The sequence below is a fragment of the Myotis yumanensis genome, unplaced genomic scaffold, assembly GCF_028538775.1.
Source record: "Myotis yumanensis isolate MYYU_CA2020_CCGP unplaced genomic scaffold, mMyoYum1.0.hap1 SCAF_13, whole genome shotgun sequence".
Classification (NCBI taxonomy): domain Eukaryota; kingdom Metazoa; phylum Chordata; class Mammalia; order Chiroptera; family Vespertilionidae; genus Myotis; species Myotis yumanensis.
This window is the reverse complement of record NW_027223764.1, coordinates 24,899,514-24,914,646: the sequence shown is the minus strand read 5'-3', so window position 1 is coordinate 24,914,646 and position 15,133 is coordinate 24,899,514. Positions and strand designations below refer to the sequence as shown.

The 15,133-nt window shown below is 37.5% G+C and overlaps 1 protein-coding gene across 4 annotated transcripts in view; it reads left to right on the top strand.

Annotated features, from left to right (window-relative positions):
- The window catches only part of HECTD2 (HECT domain E3 ubiquitin protein ligase 2), a 60,102-nt gene that overhangs the window by 13,133 nt on the left and 31,836 nt on the right, over positions 1-15,133 (top strand). For all 4 annotated transcript variants that reach the window (XR_011473564.1, XM_070432715.1, XM_070432716.1 and 1 more), the window contains exons 2-5: positions 715-844; positions 13,169-13,307; positions 14,005-14,107; positions 14,500-14,589. Coding sequence is in view for 3 of the 4 variants with exons in the window: in XM_070432715.1 (XP_070288816.1) it covers positions 715-844; positions 13,169-13,307; positions 14,005-14,107; positions 14,500-14,589 (462 nt within the window). In the remaining variant the exon portion in view is untranslated. The remainder of the gene's footprint in view (positions 1-714; positions 845-13,168; positions 13,308-14,004; positions 14,108-14,499; positions 14,590-15,133) is intronic.

Here is a 15,133-nt window from a genome sequence, read left to right as displayed (position 1 = left end):
TTTAAGATGTTCTGATAGAACAAAACATACAAATGAGCAACTTGGCCCAGTAGTTAAAAATCCTTACTTAAATATTCTAATATTTATATCAAGGAAAGATTTCCTTTTTCAAATGTATAGTTTATTTTGGTTTTATTTTCTTAATCAACATACTAGTTCTGTGAACTTGAGCATATTGCTTCAATTTACCAACATTATGCAAATAATGTTATTTACCAAGTTTATCTTTTTACCTGAACTTTTAAAATTGCATCAAAGGACAAGAAAACCTTCAATGAATCGACCTGTGAAGTATCACATGCATGTTAACTATTGAAAATATTTGTGGAAGTCAGAAAAACTGTGTTACCTAAATACACAGTTAAAATAGCAGTTAACATGAATGGAGTGTGTACTTTGTATAAGGAGCAGTGCTAATTATTTTATGTGCATTATCTCAGTTTAACTTCACAATAACTCAGTAAGGAAAGTACTATTATTATCCCCATTTCCAAACGTTATTAATTTATAAGCAGTTAGATGATATGACTATTTTCATTTTATACCTAAAACAATTTAGTCCCAGAAAAGGTAAGTCAATGTTATATACATGTTTTGTCTATCTATCCAATATCATCAGATCAAAATCTCTATTATAAATGTTTATGATTTCTGTAATAAAATAAATATAGCTAGTAGGAATTTTGCTGCAATGTTACCTTTTTGGGTTTTTAGGGTTTGGACAGAGGATCCAAAGGCCAAATTTCGACTTTCAACAGTTCTGTTTCAACTGTCAGCCAGAAGCAAGAAGCCGCTGAAAACAGAGGTTCACCCACACACCCTGCTTTCCCTAACATCAAGAACGGTAAAATAAACAAATTTTATAATTACTCATAATATACATAATCTGAATATCCTGGCTGACAGTATACTTTTAAACTATTGAAAGAATAGTTTTTAATTACCCAGCATTGTTCTGATAGGTCTAGTTAGTTAATACAATGAGAAAAATATATAAACTGTGTAAATATTTACAGAAAGGAGCAAAATCATTATTTTTGAGTGGTGAAATACAAAGCTTATGAATAATAAGGAAGTTTGGTTAGGGAGCCAGACACAATGCAAATATATAAAAACAATAGATTTCCTTTATTTGAGCAGTAATCAATTAGAAGACTTGACGGAAATCATATTGAATACTTAGAAATAAACCTAAAAGAAAGTGAGCAGAACCTAAATGAGAAAAACTATAAAACTTTACCAAAAGACTAAAAGGTGGTGTGAAAGGAAAAATTTAACGTAAATATTATAGCAATGTCAGGTACACCCAATGTGCTCTCTATGTTTAGTAAATTTTCAACAGTTTTTTTTTGGGGGGGGACTTAGGAAAATGATGCTCAATTTGATCTATCAGAATAAATATCTGGGAGGATGCAAGAAAAAATGAGGGGTGAGCTCAACCATCGTCGAACCATATATTATAGAGCTTTGCTACTGACAACACAATCACCAAGAGAGCCAACCAGATGGAAATAGATCAGTAAAGAATGTTGAACACAAATGGTATTAAATTATTTTAAAAATGGAATTAGGCCAATGGGCTAAGCTGTTGAAAACAGTAACTTTAGATTAAAAAATACACACACACACACACACACACACACACACACACACACATATATATCTATACAGTATATATACTAGAACACAGGACATTGTTTTTATAATGAAATTCTTGGAATGACAACAATGCCAATGGCCATAAAACAATGCCAACAGCCATAAAAAATTGGTAAGTTTGAAAACATAAGAAAATTTAAAACTTCTATAGGAATTTAAAAAGTCATAAAGTTAGCCCGGCCATTGTGAATCAGTGGTTAAGCATCTACCTATGACTCACGAGGTGACAGTTCAATTCCCAGTCAGGGCACATGCCTGGATTTCGAGCTGGATCCCCAATAAGGGGAGTGCAGGAGGCAGCTGATCAAGGATTCTCTCTCATCACTGATATTTCTATCACTTTTCCCCTCTTCCTCTCTGAAATCAGTAAAAATACATATATTTTTTAAAGTCAAAAAGTTTAAGTTCAAGCATCTCAGTCAGTGAAAAACGTATCCTTGATTCATAAAGATCATGAATATATCTGTAAAATAAGCATTCCATTAGAAAAGAGGCAAAGGGTAGGAACAGACTAATCAAAGCAGGAAATATGGACAATTTATATACATGTGCAAGGATGCTTAGTCTCACCAGTATTTAAAGAAGTACAAATTAAAACAAGGATTCACAGTTCCCAACTCATTTGCAGAGAATGAAAGGATTTATATCTGTATTACTGTCTGAAGAGCATGAAAATTGGCACTTTTATGAGTAAAGCGCTTGAAAATTGATTTAAAAAAAACTCTCTGGAGGGCAAATATTGACCTATACTCAATTTTTTAAATGTTCATATACTCACTGACCCAGTAATTTCATTTCTAGGAATTTATTTTAAGGAAACAGTGTAACATAGTGTAACATGGAAAGAATGTACATTATTTATAATAGTTATATTTAAAGCAATCTAAATGAATGGGCTAACTAAATTATGGTAATCCATATTGTAAACACTATGCTTCTATCAAGAAAAATGTGGTATGTATATAAAGTATCAAGGAGAAATGCCTTCAGTACATTGTAAAATGAAAAATGCAAGTTATATACTAACAGGTGAAACATGACTCCAATTTTTTCAAGTCTAGGCAAATCTTTTTTACTTTTTTGAGCATACTGTATAAAGAGGTAACAGAAACCATTCCATTAGTGGCTTCCTCAGAAAAAGTGGGATTGGGTGCATATTATTAATATGTTCTATTTCTATGTACAACTCTATATAGTTTTATCACAGAAAATGTACATCACTTGCATAATTTTAAGTACCCCTTGCTCTGTAGCAAGACAAAACAAATCTGCAAAAGTGTAAATGTCCCTCACACCCGAACAGAACAAAACAAACCTAGAAATGTTTATGGACATAGTTTCCGGTAAATTGACTGTGTCCATAAACTGCATGTGGTGTCGGTTACTTCACAGGTTTTTTGTGAACACTTCAAGTTGGTACTGAACCTATGCTACACTGTTTCAGGGTAGTATTTACATTATCCCATAACCTCCTTTGGGTGGACTGTTGATTCAGTTTTCTTAGCCCCTGATTCCACACTGATTCCTATCATCTGTTCTGTCTGTACTAGTATCTTGGTCTCTGAACCCAACTTGCTAACTTGTATGCCCACACGCTGCCTGCCGCCTCCTTGGGTGGAAGTATTGACTCTGAATATGTCCACTTACTTGAGCTCCCACCACGTGTGGGCTTCCTTCTCCCCCTCATCTGCACCAGTCTTGCGGAGTCTCGACGCAGTCCTAACAGAAACTGGAGTATTTGTACATGCCAGACTAGAGGAATAGACCTCTTAGCAGACTTCCTTTACCTTCTTGGAGCTCCTAGTGCTGATTTCTCCTAGCTGTTCTGTCCGGATGCCACCTGAATTCCGGTGTGGCATGGAGTCAGTATGTCAGGACTACTGCAGAAAGAATTCTTTTACGGAAGGGGAATTAGACTAAGTCTTCCAAAAGTAAACATGTTTGTAATTCCTTGATCTTTTGGGAAGCCTCTCTTACTTGCCAATAACGTTCTCTCAACGATGCATCATTCCTGGCAGTTAGTACAGCTTTCTTCCCTCTTCTCTGATAGCAAGACCTGTGCCTGGTATTTTCTCACAGCTTGTCGCCCCGTCTGATCTTCAAGTGGGATGAGAGAAGCTGCAAAAGCCCAGCGTGGGCTTGCCTAGCAGCTGAGGGATGCCTTTCCTCCTGTAGACTACATGACGTGGTATGCCTGTGGAGTTGGCTGTCCTTTTCAAGATCAGCAAGTGTGGGAGTTTTACCTACTATAACAGCTGCCGGGATGACACATCTTTAGAGAAACAGTGTACATGAGAAGTAATGGGGGAGGGGGTAGCACTAACTTCTCTCTTACTCTTTTGTATCCTCCTTTCTAACGTGATTATGCCCCTTTCAGACTTATTTAAAACTTCTTTAAACAGCACAGAACATCTTTAAAAGAAATGAATCCATTTCGCCCTAAACCTTTAAAAATATCTTTGCACTCCTGGGTCATTCAGTAAAGAATAGACACGAACTCTGACATTCATGTCAGGGGCCCTGGCTCCTCTCCCCACTCAGTCTATCTCGCGAGTTTACTCTAGAAGAGCCCTGCGTGACATTAAGTACAGTTCACACACTCTGGAGAAAGGCATCTCGTGACCTTTGCCACGCTGAGAGCCAAGGGAGGACACAGTGGCCTTTGGCTCAAATAGTGATCAGAACTGGGTATGGGGGCCTCTGACCTATTCGCAGGTGAAGTACCACAGCGTTTCAGTTTCTCCAAGAGCAACTTGAGAGGCAGATGGGGAAACAAGCTGTTAGAAGAAACCCTGCACAGGACTTGCCGTCTGGGGAGAGCAAGGGACTTGCAATACAGTAGTTGCTTTCAGATTCCTGTCCAAGACCTCACATGACCCCATCTCCAGGTTTCCCTGGAGAATGAATAAATTTTGGACTAAATCTCGTAGATCTTTCCCTAGGTCAGAGTGTGTACCTTGCACGTGGCTTTGCTTAACCCAGGCCCTGGGAGAGGTGTTTCTATCAAGAACTCAGAATAGCTTGCTGCATTTAGTTATTTACCTGTCTATCTCTTTACTGGTTTGTAAGTGCCCTAAGTTTTTCTTTTGGAGAGGGAAAGGGCCATCCTTTTATTTTTTTTATATTAAAGTTAATATTTTGAATAGGTAACACATTTATGTGTTTCAAAAATCAAAATCATAAAAATAGGTGTTTCAGATGTCTCACTTTCATCCTCTTCCCTGCTGTCTTTTGTATTCTTTCCTGTGTTGTTTTTTTTATAAAAATGAAAACATGTAAATATATACTCTCATTTTCCACCTTTTCTTAATGAAACAATAACTACATACACATTGTCTAGCACCTTATTTTTTTTTAGTTTTGTATGCTGGATATCTTTCCATAGCAGGACATAAGGAGCTTCCTTATTCTTTTTTACAACCATATTACATTGTACTGGACATACTAAAACTTATTTAACAATATCCTATTAAAAGAGATTAGTTGTGTTCATTCTTTTGCTATTGTAAACAATGCCACAATGAATGACTCTATACATGTCATTTTGTTCATATATAGGTGTATCTATAGGATATTTCTAGAAGTCGGATTGTTGGGTCCGAGAGTAAATGCATTTACATCTACTTGAGTGTTGAATTCACCTGTGTATCTCCAGGATCCAGATCCCCTGGTACATGGAGTCTTTACTCGGTGCTTCAAATGACTTAACTCAGTGAGGAAGTATATGGGGGGCACTTTTTCTGGGTTTCTGGTCAGTTTGTCCTGTTGGAATGTCAAACCCATCTCAAGGCTATAATAAATTCTCTAAGTTATGTCAGAGTAAGGCATCTATTCCATTAGAGATAACCTTCTATGAAGAGGACTTTGGATATTTTTATAACTAGACCCATACAAGAACATTTCACCTGTGCTTTTGTTGTGGTTTTACAAACACACACATCACTTAGCTTAGTAAAAATTACATCTCCCCAAACCAGTGAATGTACCGCTTTATTTGGCTCTGATGGCTAACATCCTGTGAGTCAGAGTCTTTTCCCCCTCTTCCTTCCTTTCTCTCTCCCACTTCAATTTTATTTCTTTCCAAATGTTCAGAAAAGTCCTCCTATAGTGATATAAACACCAGCTGTGATGAGTAATCCACTCTGGACTCTCCCGGTTCCAGCTGCCTGCCACTACTAAGTAGTCAAAAGCCAAACCAAGGTACCGTGGGGCCTTGACTTACGAGTTTAATTCGTTCCGAGACCGAGCTCCTTAAGGAGCTCGTTAACTCAAATTACTCTGTCAACTCAATGCAAAAAATCAGCCAAGAGACAGCTGGTATCTCAAAAAACTCGTTAGTCGGGACCCTTGTAAGTCAAGGCCCCACTGTACTGAACTACCTACTCCTAGTAATTGGCACTGTGACCCGTGACAAACTTAGTTCTCATGACCTTCGTTTATAGAAAGAGGAAATGGGGCACTAAGTTATAAAATACCCTTCTACACCTAAGTTTTATGATTTAGAGCAATGATGGCGAACCTTTTGAGCTCGGCGTGTCAGCATTTTGAAAAACCCTAACTTAACTCTGGTGCCGTGTCACATATAGACATTTTTTGATATTTGCAACCATAGTAAAACAAAGACTTATATTTTTGATATTTATTTTATATATTTAAATGCCATTTAACAAAGAAAAATCAACCAAAAAAATGAGTTCGAGTGTCACCTCTGACACGGGTGTCACAGGTTAGCCATCACTGATTTAGAGGATTAATTTTTCAACATACTGATTTTTTTTTTTGCTCCCTGTTGAGTTTTGTTGACATTTCATAATTCACTAGCGCCTACTTCCATGTAAACATAGGGTTCAGTTTTGCTACTTGTTTTTAGACATGGTGGAAGGTTTCGCATTACTCGATAGTGGGAATAACATGGGCTTTGTAACTTAACAGGGTGGGTTTGAATCCTGGCTCTGCTGTAACTTACCAGCTGTATGATCCTGGAAAAGTTATGTAACCTCTCTGTGCTGGTTTTCCCGTCTGTAAAATAGGATAGTAAGGAGCTACCTCATAAGGTGTAAGGATACATGAAGAACAGCATTTGAAAGTGTTCAGTTCCACGCCTTATGGAATTTAGTAAATGTGAGCAGCTGTGTTGTGGGGAAAGGGAGTGTAATGGGGCTGAGCCGCTCTGAGTGAACACATCCATGCAGCCCCACTTCCCTGAGGTGGCCCTTGAAGGTCTCCAGAACTTTGGGAACAACTGATTTAGGCCATCTCTTTCAAAATGTCAAAACTGAGGCCTAAGGAGTGTCAATGGCTTGTGAATGTTATGAAAGTTAGTCACTGTCAAGCAGTAGGACCTCGTCCCTACTGGTGCTTTTTCCATTCTTATTATTAATTACAAATTATTTGAGAAGAAACTTCGCAACACTGTGTCACCAGCAGCAAACCTTTTATATCAGCCTTTCCCCTCCAGCAGTAGGGGAATAAGGAACCGGGAGGCCCAGGTTCCTCCTACCGAACACCCAACCTACACAGAAACTCCTGTTTCCCTCGGAAACCGCTGTTGCCATCTGGCTGGCTGGCCAGGAACAATCTTCCATCTTCTAATCATGGGGCCAATTTCAAACGTTTTGGTGACTAGAGTTATGGAAAGCTACATGTTACTAGTTTTCAAGGACAGTCAGCCCATTATAGCGCCTTGAAAACACTGAGCTGGCAAAATGTGCCTGATAATCTCGCACCCTTCTACATAGTTGTATTATGATCTTTACATTTTTAAAAATATGCTGCCAGCCTCCACCATAACTTTGACTCTTCTTGCACTGGTTCAAGTGTTTTAATGTTTCTAAGCAACCAACTAAAATTGGCAACACTATTAAAAGAAAGGGGAAATGATTACTGCTTATCCTTTTAGCACAGAGCGTTCCCAAGTATTGGTTGAATGAAACCTAAATGACAGGTTTTCACTGATAAATTTATTTTGGCCTTTTTCAGTGTATTACAGTATTCTGCACTGCAGAAAAAGCTGCATCTGATAGAACAAAGATTTGCCTGTTCTATTTATAATATCAGTTTGAGATTTAATTAATCTCATCACCACAGTTATTGATTTTCTCTTTTGAATTAGACTTTAATAACCATCTGGGAGAACAAGCTGAAAGCCTGTCTCTGGAAACAATGCCTTGATATTCTGGAACATGAGAGCAGCTGCAAGCTTTTATACCTCCTTTCTTAATAGCTGAATGTCACTTCCTGTAGTTTGGCTCTCATTCACTAATGTGAGCAAAGATTCTGCTTTTATTTCTGACTCAAGTTCCATTAACATAGTACGCTAACATTTCACATTACTCTGCAGTCCACATTACCTTTGGAACTAAAAATAAATCCCATCTGGGCCTCTGGTTCAGACCTCATGCTGTAATTCTCTTGGCCTTGGCATTACTAGTTCTCCTATGTAAGAATCTCGCCACTCTCGGCTTTGCCAAAATCCATTTCTCTTCCTAATTAAATTGCACTCTTCCATCTCAGCATGGGCTTAATAAAAATGAGTGGGTATAGAAATGTGTATATATGCTCTGTAAGTGAATAAGGTAATTTTATTTTTGAAATCAGAGTCTGTTTGTATCTAATAGTGGGTGTTTACAGCCAGGTTGGGAAAGGTGAGTGTGGGAAGGGACAGGAAAGGATGCTGTCTGGTGAAGAGGAAGAGAAACTGTAGAGGAGCCTCAAAAGGTAATAGTAACAAGACTGGTTAGTGTTGGAGAGAGGAGACTATGTATCATCTATTTCTTTCCCATTAAGAAAGATTTCTGAACATAATAAGAAATCATTTGTTGAGATACCAAATTTTACTTGCTACAAACTGAGCTTCTGTCCAATTTGTACTTAAAGTACAAATTACTAGAAGTTGGATATTTCCATATGTAATAAAGAATATAAAAACCAATTATAGACCTGAATGAAATGAATTTAGTCATCTGTTTTATATTGTCAGCATCACTGCTCTCCTAAAGCTAATGAGCAGTGTTTCTCAGTGTGACCCTCAGACCAGCAGCATCAGCAGCATCTGGGAACATGTTAGAAATGCCCCAACCCAGAGCTACTCAGTCACACACTTTGGGGGAGGACCTCGTAAACTGTGGTTTAACAGGCTCTCCAGGTGATTCTGATATACAGTAAGTTTACAAACCATTACTGTTGAGTATAAGAAACTGACATCTCTGTACTACCTTCTAATATGAAATTTACTTTACTATAGACCTTAACACTAATGAAATGTATCGTAGTCTGTTGAAGTCAGTGGCAGAACCCAAGGATAGGTGCTTGTTTGCGAGAGTGGATAAGAGAGGCAGGAAGACTGCAGAGCTGTGTTAGCACTGTGATAAGTGATACGGCTATGTTTGCTTACTTGAAAATATATCCTGATTATATTAGAGGAGAGTTAAATTCTAGATATGTACATTTCCTTATTGTAGAATTTACAGTCTATAAGATACTAATCTATTCTATTGGCTTAGAAATATTAATACTTGAGAAAACATAATAACCAATGTAAAATGTTTAGAGGGTGGGCTCAACAGCACAATGAAAGGACAGGAATTAATGAGCTGGAATATAGAGCAATGGAAATTACCCAGTCTAAACAACAGAGAGAAAATAGACTGGAAAGAAAAAAACGAATTGCTCAAGAGACCTGTGGGACTATAACAAAAGATGTTACATCCTTGTCATTGGAGTCTTGGAAGGAGAGAAAAAAGAGCGTAGGCTGAAAAGTACTCAAAGACATGACTGAAGGCTTCCTACATTTGTCCAAGAGACGTAAACCTAGAGATTCAAGAAGCTGAGCAAACTGTGCACAGGATAAACCCAAAGAAATCCACATTAGGACATATAATTAAATCTCTGAAAACTAAAGACAAAAAAAAAAAATGCTGAAAAGCAGCCAGAGAAACATGACACCTTACCTAGATAGAGGAAAACCATAACAGCAGATTTCTCACAGTAACCATGGAGGCCAGAAGGAAGTGGCTGAAAGAACTGCAAACCCAGAAGAATCCTATACCTGGCGAAAATATTTTTCAGGCTGGAGAGGAAATCAATATATTCTCAAATGAAAGAAAACTAAGAATCTGTTACCAGTAGACCTATCCTAAAACAATGCATTAAGAGGTTCTCTAAGCAAAAAGGAAACAAAAGTAGGAACCTTGAAACATCAAGAAAGAAGAACAAGATAAGCAAAAAATAGGTAAATACAACAGACTTTCCTTTTCCTTTTGTGTTTTCTAAGTTATGGTTAACAGTGGAAACAAACATAACACTGTAAAGGAGGTATGATTTCAGCTAGTAAAATGATGACATCAGTAGACTGGTAAGTTATCTATATATATAAAAGCCTTGCCCTAACCAGTTTGGCTGTGGATAGAGCGTCGGCCTGCGAACTTAAGGGTCCCAGGTTTGATTCCAGTCAAGGGCATGTACCTTGGTTGCGGGCACATCCCCAATAGGGGGTGTGCAGGAGGCAGCTGATGGATGTTTCTCTCTCATCGATGTTTCTAACTCTCTATCCCTCTCCCTTCCTCTCTGTAAAAAAATCAATAAATTAAAAAAAAAAAAGCCTAAGTGACTGTCCGATCATCCAGCCGTCCAACAGGTAGCTGTGACATGCAATGACCACCAGGAGGAAGATGCTCCAACTAGTAGCTATGATGCACATTGACCACCAGGGGGCAGACACTCAGTGCAGGAGCTGCCGAGCTGTGGTGACTTGGCAGCTGTGGTTCTCGGGTGACGCACCCGGAACTAGAGAGGAGGGAGCCCGAGTCCGGGATGTGTCACCCGAGAACCACCCTCTCGCAATCTAGGACCCCTCAGGGGATCTCAGAGAGCCGGTTTCGGCCCGATCCCCACAGGCCAGGTCGAGGGACCCCACCTGTGCATGAATCTGTGCACCGGGCCTCTAGTGTGTATATAATATCTGGATATCTGGAGCAACTTTTCAGAAATACTGCAGATAAATCAAAATGGAATTCTGAAAAGTGTTTGCATAACCCACAAGAAGGCAGGAAAATAAGAAAAAACAAAAAATAAAATGGTAGACTTAAGCTCTAACATATCAATAATCTATAATAATAAAAGCATAATATGCTAATTAGACCGGACATCCTTCTGGATGAAGCTGGGGCAGCGAGGGAAGCCTGGGTCCCAGGTGCCTGCTGGCAGCTGGAGGGAAGCCCAGGTCCCGGGTGCCAGAGGGAAGCCAGTGCCAGCAGCTGGGGGAAGGAAGGCCTACTCTTGCACAAATTTCGTGCATCGGGCCTCTAGTTACATATAAATGGTCTAAAACAGGGGTCCTCAAACTTTTTAAACAGGGGGCCAGTTCACTGTCCCTCAGACCGCTGGAGGGCCGAACTATAGTTTAAAAAAAACAAACTATGAACAAATTCCTATGCACACTGCACATATCTTATTTTGAAGTAAAAAAAAAAAAAAACAGGAACAAATACAATATTTGTATTTGCATGTGGCCTGCGGGCCATAGTTTGAGGACCCCTGGTCTAAAAGGATAAGCAGGGCAAATCATCAAAACCATAAGATAGATCTCCTGGGCTAGTTTCCGGGCAGGTGTAAGCGAAGGAAGCATCTGGGCTGTTTGATGGATCTGAGAAAAGGAAAGCTGCAAAATAAGCAACAGGTATCCATTGGAGAGCTCAGGAGGCCAGTGAGAACAAAGGCTGAAATTGGGAGGTACTGCCAAGAGCAGATGAATGCAGAGAGCTCATGCTAAATCTGAAGGGAGCATGTCACCCCTATGAATTCTCAAAACTGAATAACTAGAGCCCCTACCAGACCCAGGCCCTATACTGAGATTAAATTTGATTGATTTGAGTAGCACTGGAACAATAGGGATTAAGGAATGAAGATACCTAAATTAAAAGTGGAAGAGGGAAACAGAGCCTGGAAATCCCAGAAAGCCAGCTACCATATATTTGAGTTCCACATAAAAACAAAACAAAGGGGCTACACCCCCTCCTAAAAGTTTGGGAAACTAATTTCAAATAATATTGGCAGCCCAGCTGGTGTAGCTCGGTGGTTGAGCGTCAACCCATGAACTAGGAGGTTATGGTTTGATCCCCTGTCAGGTCTCATACCTGGGTTGCAGTCTCGATCCCCAGTAGGGGGCATGCAGGAGGCAGCAGGTCAATGATTCTCTCCACCATTGATGTTTCTACCCCCTCTCCCTCTCTCTGAAATCAATAAACACGTTTAAAAAAAATATTGGCAACAGAAAATGAGCAAAATCAAATTCCAGAATTTGTTTTAAAGAATAGTTCATTGGTTTCTTAGAGAGAGAAGAAGGGAGAGGGAGAAAGAAACATTGATTGGCTGCCTCCTGCATGCCCCCTACCAGGGATCAAGCCCACAACCCAGAAATTCGCCTTTGGGAATCGAAATGGCTACCTCCTGGTACTAGGGATGATGCCCAACCAACTTAAGCCACACCAGCCAGGGAAAAGTTCTATAATTTTTTATTACAAAATGTTATTGTACTAAAAAAGAATAAGAAACAGAATAATAGCCACTTGAACAATGAGAGCCCATCAGAAACACATATCCACAAAAATAGATAAACCCTATTTCAAGATGAGCTGAAATTCATTAAGAAAATATGACACTTGAAAGAACATGGAATTATAAACATTGAGAAAGGTGGCAATAAAGAAAAGAATTAAAAATATTTTTAAAACTAGGAGAAACACAAAAGTAAACAAACATAACAAATCATGCCATAAAAGGAATTATAAGAAAAAAGGTGGAAATGTTTAAAAATTAATGAAAGAAAGATAAAAAGGAATCTGAGAAATTAACATTAAAATAGGCAGAGTCTACTCAACATATGGGTAGTTGGAGCAAGGAGGGATTGGTAACACTATCCCTTGACTGGTTAGTGATTTCAAAGGTGTTTGTTTTATAATAAATACTATTCATTAAGCCATATGTTTGTTTTATGAGATTCTTGTACATTCATTTTATTGCATAATTAAAAGGTTATAAAGTACAACAAAAAGAACAAACAATGAACTATTTGCAAACGGAATAAAATAAAAATTTCATGCAAATTCTTAAGAAAATGCTAAAACTCCAACAAAGAATTGCTGAGAATGCAAATAAATGATTTGGACATATTCAAAGAGCTAATAAACATTTAAAACATTGAATCTCACTGAAATATTCCCTGAAAGACAACTTTTGGGAAAAGAGCAGGGGAAAGAAACTGTTTTACACCTCTAGATAACTTTTAATGTAAAATACAGCCTAATATCTGTTATGGGTGAAGTTGGGGTAGGGGCATTAGACCCTCCTGTAAGTGCCCTTCCCTATGGTAGGACTTTCTGTCACATGACCCCAAGGTGAATGCAACACAAAATAATTCATTTGTCTTCTGTTCATGTTGAGTTAGCCTGGCATTTTATAATTTGGAAAATTTTATGATTAATTGCTCTGAATGCTTTTTTATGCTTCACAGTGAGAGACCTACCACCAATTTCCCTTGATGTTAGACAGAAACAGCGTATCTCTACAGATGCATCATCATCTGAAATAAAGGCTGCAGTTCCTCCAGAATCTACCCTTCCTATCCAGCCCAAAACTATGAAAGACTTTCAGTAAGTTGGAGTTCACTATTATATGTAGACATATAGTTACCTGCATGTCAGTACTTTATATAATTCAATAGTTCTGTGTGAGCAGTTGATCTTGTGGATCATGATAAGGTATTAGCCAAGAGTGCAGTCACAAAAGACTAGAAGTCTCAAGTGGAAGATGAAAACAAATGTCTAAGTAACAGGTAAGGGGTAGATGATGTTGCAGCAAAAGAAACACTAAATAAGAGAATATGAGTCAAAACAGGCAAAGCAGGAGACAAAGGTAGTAATAAAATAATAGAATGTTTCCTTTTTTAAAAATAAGATTTTAAATGCTATGTAACACATGAACCATAAAAGCTATGTCACTACTAAAAAATTCCACTGGATATATGAAGGAGCAAAGGGATAATGAGAAAGTAGAGATAGAATATAAACAAAGTCTCTCTTTGAAGTGAAGAAAGAGTGTTACTTGTAATAAGCATGTCAAGAATGAACTTTTCAAAAAGCAAGTAAATGGGAAAGCTGAAGCTGGATGAATATATCAATCTAATTAAGAATTGTAGATCCATAAATCATATTTACATTAATTGGAGCGTTTCTGTATTCAGCTTCAGTATATCAAGTTGCATGTTTGGTGACATTTATGTGTAAAGTAATGCTATTTTATCTGAATAATATTTCCTTCTATTATGGTTAGTATATGTTTTCATTTTAGGGAAGATGTAGAAAAAGCTAAGTCGACAGGAGATTGGAAAGCAGTACATGATTTTTATCTAACAACATTTGATTCTTTCCCAGAACTAAATGCTGCATTTAAGGTAATAATACATAAAACACATTTTTCATTTTAAATTAAAAAAAACATAGATGATAAGTTTACCTCTTTTTTCTACCCAATAATTGACTTAAGCAACTGTTTAGAAAAACATATATGTATTAATTTCTGAAATTACTTATATCACAAATATTGCGTGATATCTTAGATTTTATTTGTATTAAATGTTAATATTTGTCTCCATTCTTTCAGTTTTAAGTTATTAAAATAATTCTTCTATATTCATTTTTCATTTTAGCAATTTTGCCCTGAAAGTTCTTTTTTATCATCATACTAGAAAATATTAGAAATTACGAAGGAACAGTTATGATTCAAATATGAGTAAGAACAGTCTTAAAATTTTATATACACCTAATTCTTTAATTGGGTTTGCAGAAAGATGCCACCACCTCATTTAATACCATTGAAGACTCTGGGATTAATGCTAAATTTGTGAATGCTGTATATGATGCCTTACTTAATACTGTAAGTATTGTTTATGAACACATGCAAATAGTATAATTCTTTGTCTCTTCTGTATTTCAAAAGCAACTACACAAATATTGTAAAAATCACTGTGATGTAATTTTATAGTAAATATAGTTGGAATTCTCAGAAAGTTAAGATTGTTTTTATTTTTATAACTAAATGAGAATTAAGCAGAAAATATGTTTATGTCCAGTCCTTGTTTAGGGAGTCCTACTAATGTAAAATTATGCTTCACTTAGGCAAAAGGAGGTCAGTTATTTGATTGTATTGGCATTGCATTGAATCTGCAGATGGGTGGTTCTCAAATTTTATCATCTATCAGAGTCACAGGAAGGGCTTCTTAAAATGCAGAGTTTCAGATTCAGAATGTCCGGGATAGAGTCCAAGAATCTGTGTTTCTAAGAAGTTCCCAGGATACGTTAATGCTCCTGATCCAGGGATCACATTTTGAGAACCCTACTTCTATAGATCAGTATGTGAGGAATTGACATCCTTTCAATCCATGAACATGGTATATCCCTCCAATTACTTAAATCTTCTT